At 23.6% G+C, this 12227-nt stretch overlaps 2 protein-coding genes across 2 annotated transcripts; both read right to left on the bottom strand.

The window, feature by feature from the left end:
- Positions 1-66: 66 nt before the first annotated feature.
- Positions 67-3681, bottom strand: LOC112594013 (putative leucine-rich repeat-containing protein DDB_G0290503). Its single transcript, XM_025338602.1, has 4 exons — positions 976-3681; positions 733-908; positions 447-542; positions 67-346 (listed from the first exon to the last, which is right to left on the bottom strand). Exons 1-4 carry the CDS (start codon positions 3464-3466, stop codon positions 206-208), a joined length of 2904 nt encoding a protein of 967 aa, XP_025194387.1. The 5' UTR covers positions 3467-3681; the 3' UTR covers positions 67-205.
- A 43-nt stretch (positions 3682-3724) lies between these two features.
- LOC112594014 (sporulation-specific protein 15-like) lies at positions 3725-9058 on the bottom strand (the record flags this gene model as incomplete). Its single annotated transcript, XM_025338603.1, has 7 exons — positions 8526-9058; positions 8160-8419; positions 7960-8101; positions 7784-7892; positions 5967-6120; positions 5702-5905; positions 3725-5632 (listed from the first exon to the last, which is right to left on the bottom strand). Coding segments are annotated over exons 2-7 (2685 nt in total), but the record flags the coding sequence as incomplete, so codon positions are not given.
- Positions 9059-12227: the final 3169 nt, after the last annotated feature.

Raw genomic sequence — 12227 nt, forward strand, 5'->3', positions numbered from 1 at the left:
TAATTTTTGTTTAAATACATTATAAACTGTACACATGAAATAAATTACTAAAAGCTAATTTGGCTTCAAAATATAAATTAATAATCAAAATATAATTCAATAGGTCAAAATTCAATTTGTATACCTAATACATATAGAATGCTTTTCATACCTAGTAAAATTAATTACAAATAAATATTTAACTATTGAGGTTAGTGATTAATAATTAATCTCTACAATGTTTTTCATTGAGTTGCTTCTCAAGTTCTTTGATTTTAGATTTACGATGATGTAACATCACTTTCATCATTTTACTATCATTCTCAAGTTTTGCGATTTTGTTAATCATACATTTTTGATCAGCCACCTATTAAAATATAATTGGAAAGTGTTTAGACAGTATTAAGATTTAAACAATAATATATTTGTAAAAAAAATTATTAAAGTTTTTATAACTCGGTACTCACTAAGCTTTGATCTTCAACGGTTTGAGTGTATTGATCAGCTATACATACTTTTTTAATTTCTTTCAACCGACGTAATTCTCTGCGCAACATATGATTCTGTACAATACATAAACTAATATTAAACTTATTTTAAGTGTATTTTTCATTAAATCATATTGTTATATAAAAAAAAAATCAATTCATGTCAAACCATCTAACATATTGATTAAAATATGTTCTTTTTTTCATAAATATTCTATTAGAGACATAAAAATATAACAAACAAATAACAAGTAAATAATTTTACTTCATCTTTTGCTCTTTTAAAAACAATTTCTAATTCGTTGTTCTTCTTTTTGAGATCATCAGAGTATCTTTTGGAAAACAGCTCCAATGTGGCTATTTTCGCATTCTTATCCACAACACATCTATTTAATTGTTGAATGTCTTCTTTCAATGTCTTTTCCAAATTTTTAGCAGTTTCTGTTGATAAAATTTATAAAATAGTTAATAATATAGATTTTTTCTAAATCTTGAATATTACATCTACCTGATAATGTACTGTACTCATTAAACAGTTCTAAGTTTTTAGTTTGAACTTCTTGTAGTTCATTTTTGAGTTGCTTTAGCTCCTTATCGTGTTGTACAATTAGCTGACCTTTGTCTTTTCTTAGTTCATAAATGTTTTGCTCATAACTACATATTTCATCATTTAATTTTTGAACATCATTATTGACATTTTTAAATTGTTTACATTTGTTTTTCAAAAAATCTCTTTCTTCTGTTAACAATTCAATGTTTTTCTTCAACACATCTACTTGAGTCAAAAGCTCGGTTATCTTATTATCTTTATTATTTACCTCCTCTAACATAGAATCACATTCATTGTCTAAGTTGACATTAGCATGTTTCAATTCTTTAATTTCCTCTTCTAAATATTCACATTTGGTCATTAATGAACAAATATTTTCGTAGATTATTTGCAATGTACCATTGCACTTCAGAATTGTACTTAATTTTTCAATTACACTATTTACTTCAATTAAACCACCATCATTAATTTTAAATTTAATTTGATCTTTTTCGTTATTTTTATTCATTTCTTTTAGCAACTTTTCTGTACAATACATCTTATGTTTCATATCACTCAAATCAAACTGTAAATCATTAATTTTCTTTTCATAAAGATTTTTTGTTTCTTCCTTCTCTAAACTATAATTTTTAATCATTATTTCATACTCATTTGTCTTCAATTTAAATCCTACAAGCAAGTGTTTAATATCTTCATCTTTTTTTTCAATAACAGATTTTAGACAAGCACATTCTGATTGAATCTTTTCTATTTGATCTTCTAGACTTGAACAACTGCTTTTTTGAACTTCAGACAATATTAATGATTTGTTAAATTGTTTAGTTCGATTATCAAGCTTATTTTTCAAATCTTGTATAGACTGTTCTGAACTAGTCTTAAACTCTTCAAATTCATTTAACAATGATTGATAGTTTTGTTCACTTGTTTTATTCAATTGAGTCTTTATTTCTTCTAACTCACTTAAATAATTAAAGGATAAATTTTCTGCTTCTAAAACTTTTTCGGTCAGTTCTTTTATCTTTAATTCTCTACCAGAGAAGTTGTTTTTTTGAAATTTAAGATTTTCAAGTTCAAGGTTGAGTTTTTCATTATCACTTTCAACTTGTTCTTGCCATTCTTTTCCTTTTTTTATGTCTTCTTCCATCTGTTTGATTTTATCTTCATAGAGTTGTTTAATTTTATTGTGATCGTTAACTAAGTCAGTTACTATTTGATGTTCTTTAATCATTATAAGGCCAACAAATATATCTAATAAATTAGATAAATTATGATCAGTAAGAACTCCTGTAATTTTTCCAGGTTCAAGAAGATTAATTTCATTTATAATATCCCTTTTACCATTTCTTAACTCTGAATCAATGTCATAGCTATTATCAATTTCTTTTTTAAATTCCTGATTATGTTCTTCAAGTTTGGAATGTTCTATTTTGAGTTGGTTCAATTCATTATTTAGATCACTTGCCAACAATATTTTTTCTTTCAGATCATTTTTCAAAAATTGAATATCATTTACATATTTATCGTTTTCATCAGATTGTTTTTTAATTTGACAATGAAGTTCATAATTTTTTTCGTCCATTTCTTTATTAACTGTTTGTAGAGTATTTATCAAAATATTTTTTTCTTTTAAAATCTTATGTAAATTGTTCATTTCTAAACCAATATCACCATTAGGAGCTTCAGGTAGGGAGTTGCAGCTTATTTTCCATGTCTCGTCGTGTGATAAAATATCATCAACTGACACAACTTTTGTTCTAAATTGTTTTTCACAGTGATTTCCTGATATCATTGCAGAATTGAGTTCAGTTAATTTCAATTTAATATCGTGCACATAATCAACAAGTGGATCAATTAATTGATTTCTAACATCACAACCATTCAAGTATTTTTCATTAATTTTATCATTTAATTTAAATTCAAGATTTTGTAATTCCTTTTCTATACATTTAGTTTTAATGCAAGCATTTTCTAATTCTCTATGCACACTATATAATTCTAATTTAAGGTTATCACAGAGGTCTCCAGACTTAAGTAATTCATGTTCAGCTTCATTCAAACAATACTTTAGATTTTGTTTACCTAAGTCTGCATCTTTTATTTCAATTGATAAAACATTAATAACTAAAGTCAAATCTTCACATTTCTTTTCACTAAGTTCCATTTTTTTAGTAATATTAATAAATTTTTCTTGAAGTACATTCAAGTTACATTCAAGATTTGCTTTTTCTTCTAGTAACATTTCTTCATAATTAGTTTTTTTGGCCAATTCTGATTTCATTAAAACAGTGTCTTCATTTAAATTCAGCAAAGCATTATCTTCAAAATCATTAACCCTGATATTAAATGAATTATTACTAAGAACTTTTTCATATTCTTTATTTCTTGATAATATCGATTCCAAATGTAATATTTTATCTTTGACTTCATCACATTCACAAGACTTTAACATATATTCTTCTTTTAGCCTATCATATTCTTGTTGTAAACTGGATTCAATTACTTGTTTTTGCAACTGTTCAATTTTTGTAGATTTATGTTGGATTTCTTCTTTCAAATTAGTTATTGTAATCGTTTGATATTCTAATAATGATTCAATATCACAAGATAAATTAATAAATTTTGTATATAAATTAAGATAATTCAATACATATTGTTGTAATTTATCTTCTAAACTATTTTTAATTTCATTATGATGTTTTGAAATTTCATTTGTTTTATCACATTTTGAAATAAATTCAAGATTTGCATTTTCTAATTTAGTTAATAAATTTGATTTTATAGATAATTCAGATTTCAATTCATCTATTAAAATAACATTTGATTTTATTTCATTCTCCATACTTTCTGTCATAGTCTGAACTTCACTTTTTTGAAGCATAACATGCTCTAATTCACTAGTTTTTATTTTAAGTTCATCTCGTATTTCATTTTCAACATTAATTTTGTTTTCCAGATTTATTTTAAGTTCAGTGATAATTTTGTTTAATTGATCAGAATTTTTACATTTAGTTAAAAGTTCTAAATTAATGTCTTCTAATTTTCTAATTAACTCATTATTTTCATTAAGAGTAGATTTAATACTTACAAGTTCACATTTTAGCTCTTCTATAGTAGAAATATTGGATTCGTCTTTTGCATTCAAAATGTCAATTAGTGATTTTACTTTATCAATTTTGACAATTGCATCATCCAATTCTACCATAATAATTTGTAATTCATTATTCAAAGCTTTTTCATTGATTAACTTATTTTCTAATTCAGATTTAAGTTTGGTAATAATCTTTTTTAGTTCATGAATTGTTTCTAGATTATTAAAAATTGTTGCTTCTGATTTATTATTTTCAAATTCATTCTCAAATTTAGATTTTTCTCCCAGTTCAAATTTAACAATATCCAGTGTATTATTTAGTCTTTCAATAAAAGTAGCTTCATAGTTTGCTTTTGTTTTCATTTCTTCAATAGCTAATTGCAAAACATTAACTTGTGAAACTGCAATTTCTAACTCTTGAGTTTTTTTTACCAGTAATTCATTACAAATTTCATTTTCATTTTCCAAATTGATAGGAATTCTTTTTTCTTCTAATTCTTTATTTTTTAGGGAAAGTTCAAATTTAGTATCATTCAATTCATCTTTGATTTGTTTTTCAATTTTAATTTGATTTCCAATTAATGTATTAAGATTTGTGTTCAATATGCATAGTTCTTTAACTTGTTGTTGTAATTCATTTTTAACATCATTACAGGTAGTAAGTTCTTTTTGAAGATTTATAATTTTTGATTGATTTATCTGTACTGTTTCAATTAAATCAACACATTCAAATGTTAATATATTGAATGCTTGAATACTTGATTTTAAAAATAGGTTTTCTTCTAGAGTTTCAGAAAATTCTTTTTTGTATTTTTCTAATTCTGTACTTGATTCAACTTTCAAAGAAGAAATATCTTGAAGAATATACTCAAGATTATTAAATACAAATGATATTATTTCACTGAGTTTTATGTTTGATAAAAACAATTTTTCTTTTAAAATTAAGTTCTTGTTGGACAGTATATCAATCTTGTTTGAATTTTCTTCAAAATGATTTACAGCAAAATCAATTAAACTACCTGTATCAGAATTATTAATATTTATATCAGAACTACCACTAAATTCTTTAATGGTAAATTTAATTTTTTCCTCAATTGAATTTAGTTTTAATCTCAATTCATCATTTTCTTTTTTTATGTTATTCATTTGAATATTAAAATCATTTGTTATTAATTTAAAATTATTATTTTCATCTATTAAATGTTGGTTTTTTTGTTGTAATTGTTCTACTATATCGTAAATATGTTCTAATAGTTGATCTAGTTCCAATATTTTACACTTTTTAAGACTAAAATAACCTTCATCAGTTAAAAATTGAATAGCGCAAGGAACTGACTTAATTTCAGCTGCGTAACTTTGAAGAGATAACTCATTCAAAAGCGAACTTTGTTTAGACAATTCTACATTTAACTGGTCTTTATTTAACAATTGTAGTTTCAAAGTATCTATTTCATTAATATATGTATTATTCAACTGATACATTTCTTTTATTTGATCTTCCTTAGATTTTAACTCTTTTTTTGTTTCCTACATAAAACAAATACAAATACTAGTATAATAATAAATACTTAATGTCAAGATGCTAAAGCATAAAACCTGAATTATAGCTAAAAGTTCATTTTCTCGTTTCTCGAAATTAATTCTTTGTTCTTCAATAATAACTTCAATATCATATTTTTCATTTTCAATTACTTGAACTGAATATTTAAGTTTTTCAATCATTTTTTCATATTCATTTTTTTCAATTTTAAGATTGTCAACTTGTTTTCTCAAATTACTTAAATCTTTTAATTGCTCATTCTTAAACAAAACAATAAAAATCTATAAAAAATATACTCATAAATATTTGTTGGATACTCACATTATCATAAAACATTTGTTTTTCAAGAGTAGTGAATTCTCTTAACTCGTTGTTTTCCTTCATACTAATTTCAAACAAAGTTTTGTAATTATTAACACGTTCTCTTAAAACTTTTTTAGGGGTTTCACAAACATTAAATGATATACTGGAAGGTCTAAATAACAAAATATTTTATGTTAGAAATTATAAAGTTTGAGTTAAGGTTATTAAATTCAATAAGAAAATCAATTATTATTATATTACAACACTAAAGTAGAGTTATTAGTTAATAGTATAATACCATAGGAATATAATTTTAAAGAAATATAATGATTGTGAAGAATTTAAACAAAACAAAAGGTAAGAGAATAATGTACCAATTTGATAATACTACAATCACAATAAGGATCAAGCGATTGAACTAAAAATTTAAAGAAAATAAGTGATGGTACACAGGTACACATTCTAAGGGCATAATGGAATAATGTTGACTCTTTCTTTTTTAAAGACTATGTTTAGAGTTGCAAATGACAATTAGTCTAGTAAGTATCATCATGATAACTTAAATCCAAAATAAAAATCATGGCTTATATTGTAACTTACAAATTATATAAAATTGTTTAAAATAAAATGTTTCATTTAAAAATTTATGTGTAATTAGTTTTTAATTTTTTTTAGCATTATATGTTTTAATATTATTTATGTAATGATAATTTAATGTCAATCATTATTTATTAAGTAATACTGTTGACATATAAAAATAAATGGGTCTTTCGCATTATTTTTCTATCAATGATTGAGTGTAGCATTATATCGACAGTTACCCATATAAAGCATTATTTATTTTGAGGGGGCTATTAGTATATCAGGGGGATAAGCCCCCTCAGTCCCCCTAACTGCACTTATGGTGTATCCATAATTCTTTTTAGTAATAAATCACTGTATTATAAGTAACATTTAATACAAGATAGTTATGAAATTTATACATATATGATCCATGTCAATTGTATAAAAAGTTTTTATACAATTAGCTATAGATAAGAAAAAATATTAAAAATTACATGGCTGTATATTTCAAAAATGATAGACACATTATGTAGTAAATAATGTTTTAATAGAACAATTTAAAAATAATTTGACTTTTTTTTAGCATTAATATAAATTTGAAATTTTCTTTTTTTAAATAAATGCCTATAAAAAATTAAAAATGTTTGAAAATGTATTATGTATGAGATTTCATATAAAATATTCTATTTAACATGTAAAAATATTAAAAACATTTAAAATACATAGACACAGTTCATTTTTATAAGAATTTAAAGTTTGTCAAAACCACAATAATCTGCAAATTGTTAGCAGTTAAAAACTGAATATTAACTTTCTCATAAGTAGTTCATATTGAAAACAAAAACTCTAAAAAATAAAAGCATAATTTTTATTAACAGACATTTTAAACTAAAATTTTATGCTTAAACTATGAATAAAAAAAAGATGATATTTGTATACTATTGTTATAATGTATAATTTGCTTATGAAATATTTATGTTAATTATAATTTATAAGTTCATTCATTTATTTACTCAAAGTTAAAAGTTAAAATGATCCTGATAAGCAACTAAAAAACCACATAAATTGTATATAAACCTAACTGTGTTGAATCAAATATTGAAACTATCCAATTTTAGGTTTCATAGTCTTCTCAAAATATTTGATACAGATAATTTAATGCTAAATAAACAACTTTTTCTAAGATTGTTTATGTCATAATAACATGAATAAAATTTAATCCGGATAAAGCTAGTTAACTCAACTAATTTATCAATATTATTAAGACTTACGGAGAGAAATTATGTTCAGTATTTTCATTGTTTATGAATTCAGTAACTGCAGTGGGATCTTCTTCTCTAATTAAATTCCATTCAAATGATTCTAATGGTGTTTTCAATTCTAAAAAATATTTATATAAATCTTAAACATCACTAAATAAATATATAATTAAGAACAATTTACTAACCTCTATTTTGATTTCCCAAGTTAGCTAATGGATCATTTAATTGATGAATGTTATCATTTTCTTCAATAGTTTCAAGAACACTATTCGAAGAGAATGTATTATCGAGTTTTCCACTCCAAAGTCGTCTTTGTTGATCTCCTTTCTATGATAAAATATATTAGGTGATTAAACGTTAATAATAAAGTTTTTACTTAATTTACTTTAATTGAGGGTTGATCTTTATGCCCCACAGCTATTGTGGTCATATTATTTTGTAAATTCAGTAAACATTTATCTAATTCTTTATTGTTTTGTTTTTCTTCTGCATATTTGTATTTAAATTCATTTACTTCATCATTTTCCAACTGATCTTGTTTTTTACCTTCCATTTCTTTATTTTATGTGTTATAAAGTTTGTGCTTGCTAAGATAAGTGGTGCATTCATACATTCAATAATTTCCACCAACAATTGTAAACATTCCTTAAATTTATTGAGAAAGAAGAAAACTTGTAACAAGCTTCAAAAATGTTATTATAAAAAAATTATTTTGAATAAATTATCATAGGCCATAACACTCATTACTTACTACACATCTACAATACCTACTAGTGATCTGGATAGGACATAATTATTATTGTAGGTCTACTATAGTATAATAATTATAACTTTTAAGTAATTTAAGACAAACCATTAAACTTTAAAATCAATCTTAAACTTAACGGTCATTGACCACAGCTCATAAATCCATAACAATATGACTGTCAAAAATTATGAATTATTATCTAAAAAATAGTTGTTGTAAAAAATATCTTAGGTTGTTTTAATTTTCATTATTAAATATTAATAAACAAACAACACAAGTTACAATCTACAACTGTCAATCTAATCTATGAATTTCACTAATTCCAGTATGGAATTTCCTTCTGTTTATTTATTATTTTGTTATAAAAATAACACGGCAGGTAAATGTTTTTTTTTCTAGTTCAATAATTAACCACTATTGACTACAAAAAATAATGTTCATTGTCCATTCTCCTATTCGATATTCATAATTGTACTAGTATTATAGAACCTGATGGACGAAAAAAAATTAGATAGGCACCAAATTTGTAAATTTTATTTTACATTAATTTTATTCTAATAACAAATTCACTTAATAATAATTGTAATTATTACGGTATTTATTTAAATTTATGTTAAAATTAATTTTCATTATAAATACACAAAAACAAATTTTGTGTTTCGACCTTCGGGAATAATTTTTGTTTTAGGAGAATTTAATTTAATAATTTTAGTTTTGTTGATGTGTCTGGTTAAAAATTCTTGATATCATGTATTTGTCTTTTAGTTATATTACATTATATATTTTTATGCTATAATTAGTATATTATTATTTATACAAACATATTAGTACTACCTATTTTATACTGTAGAACTTATCTGTACTATAAAGATAACAAAGGTACATATAGGTTATACTAGGTATACTATACACTACCCGTACCTTGTACATTTTTCATTACAGTGTAGAATACCTTTTTGATTTATTTTATAATCAAAATCAAATTTAAAAATTGTAGTATTTATTTGAAATATTTTGAGTACAATCATCATTAATAATTATTAACAAGTACCTAGACTAACTAAGGCGTCGTTTAACCACACATTTAATTTACACTTTAAATAATTATTTATTGTCAATAAAAAAATCATCAATAAATAATTCTATACATGAAGGTTTACAATTATAATAACTATAAATAATTGTCTTTAAATATTTCAATATATAATTAAATTAAATAAATTACCTATGTATAATAATTAGTAGATATATAGATATTATTAATACCACTGATTTTAAAATTAATGTTAATACTAAGATTTTAGATTCTGTTTTTTTTTTTTTTGTGGCAGTATAATTCGAAATGAATAATAGCCGCTTACTTGAAATTTTCACCAAAAGTTTATATTATCATTTTTTCTTCATAGTATAATTTCAAAATATTTGAACTTTCGAGCTATTTTTAGACACGTTTTAAATATTAATTAATTTTTTTAATATTTTTAAATAAACATCAATAAAAAAATAATCGCTAGGTAAAAAGCTTGAAAATTGAGTTGGTACTAGGTACAAGCTTTCTCATTAATAAATTGTTAATTTGCCAATTAAAATATATTGAACATTTGTATTCATAATGTTTTAGATTCTAAGCAGAATGATGAATATTAATGTATTGATTTTAAAACGATGTGTGTTTTGATGTTTTTTTTTTGTAATTGAGTAACTAGGTGTATGATAAATGATAATCGGTCAATAAAATACTTCAACATTATAAAATAAGAGTGGATTTGGATTTAAAAGATTCCCGGTAGTTATTTTTACAATCGATAAAAATAAACAAAAAAATAAGAAAAACGGGAATTTTCACGTATATCCAATTTTTGATAAAATTGATTTTGTTTTTTTGATGTGATTTGAAAATGAATAACCATAGATACTTAAAATTTTTATCAAATATTCATACCGTTACTTTCAATTTACTATATACCATTATAAAAATATTTTAATTATTTTTGAATTTAACATAAGAAATTTTCAATTTTATTAGTTTTTTTTTTATAAATGACAATGAAAATTTTTTTGCTGGGTAGAAATGCTTTAAAATTTAATATAAAGCTTCTAATAAGTTGTTATCTTTTCGATTAAAAATATCGACGATTTATACTCATAATATTTTTTTATAAGTATTTAAAGTTAAAATTTTGATAAAATTCATAAAATTCTTTTGTAATTAAAAATCCATAAATATTATAGTTTTTATTCCTAAATCCTATTTAGCTAAATCAATTTCTTTGAGTATATAAAGTTTAAATGTTAGTTAAATTCAATAACCACCTTTATAATAATTACTTCTCCTCAAACAATCTTTGATATTTTCTTTAATTTCAAAATAATAAAATAATAGATACTTAAAATTTTTATTTAATTAAATAAAACAAATTATTTTACAGTTAAAAATTTACGAAAATTGTAGTTTCCATAGTTAAGATTTGAAAATTCCAAAAATAAAAAAAAATCTGAGAATTATATACATATAAGTATGATTTTTTTTTTTTTTTATAGACATTCTAAGTTAAAATTTAGATGAAACTAGGTAGGTAGGTACCTACCTATATATTTAAACCACGAACAACAATATTTTCAGCATAATCAATTTAACTTATTGCATTACTATAATAATAGAAAATTAAATTATTTTACTTAATATCAATTTCTAACTCTAAAAACTTTTAACACGAAAATATGAAATATACTTTTGATACTTACAGACTGTCTCAGCTAAAAATCATTTTTCGTACTTATACATTATAAATAAGTAGGTACCTATATACAATATGATCTATTCAACATTTAAATCTAAACTACAACTCTACAGCAAAACGGTCGACACTCACTTGCCCACATTTTTTAATTTTATATCTGCTTTTACCAATATAGCTACGAAATACTTGATTTCTGTTATAGCCTTAAAGGATATCTACCTACCTACAATTAAAGTGCGAGACACTGAGACACGAAGTAGGTATACGGTATACTACCTATGCTTTGGAATTTTGAATATCATTACTTTTGTCTTATTCAGTGAATTATAAAAAGTAAATGTATTTGTTGGTTTGCATTCTGAAATTTAATGCTACCTTTGTACCTATACCACGTTAGGATAGAACAAAATTTGTATTAAAAGTAAGGACATACTATTATTGTTATTAATTGTTCGGCCGGTAACTGTTTAGCTTTAGTGCATAACAATAATTTGACTTTTTCAACACTCAAAAATTTACACTCGTAGTACAGATGCCCAACGGTTCGGTTTTGGTACTTCTGACTTCAATACTTCATTGCAGTATTGCGCTATTTCAAGAATAATTTAACGTTTGAATTAGAAATTTAGAAAACAATCATTATTAGAAATTAGAATAATTCAGGAATAATTAAATCTTTCTTGTTATAAGGTTGGTGCACTGTTTGGGCCACTGATTGATGGGATTATTATCTTTTCCTGTTGGCAACACCTCGAGTTGGTGTTTTTTTTTTTTTTTGCGTTCAGTGTAACCACATAGTGACATGTGCACTGCATGTCGGCCTGATGTCACTACTACAGCCTGCTAGCCTGGTGTTTTTTTCACGTGCATTTCTGTGGTTTGTTTACTACACTGGCTAATTGAATTTAGCGGTTCGTCTTATCAAGACGAAACCGACTAATCGGAGACCAGAGTTCCAAAATAC

This window comes from Melanaphis sacchari, unplaced genomic scaffold (genome assembly GCF_002803265.2).
Source record: "Melanaphis sacchari strain LSU unplaced genomic scaffold, SCAv2.0 Contig21_pilon_pilon, whole genome shotgun sequence".
Taxonomy (NCBI): domain Eukaryota; kingdom Metazoa; phylum Arthropoda; class Insecta; order Hemiptera; family Aphididae; genus Melanaphis; species Melanaphis sacchari.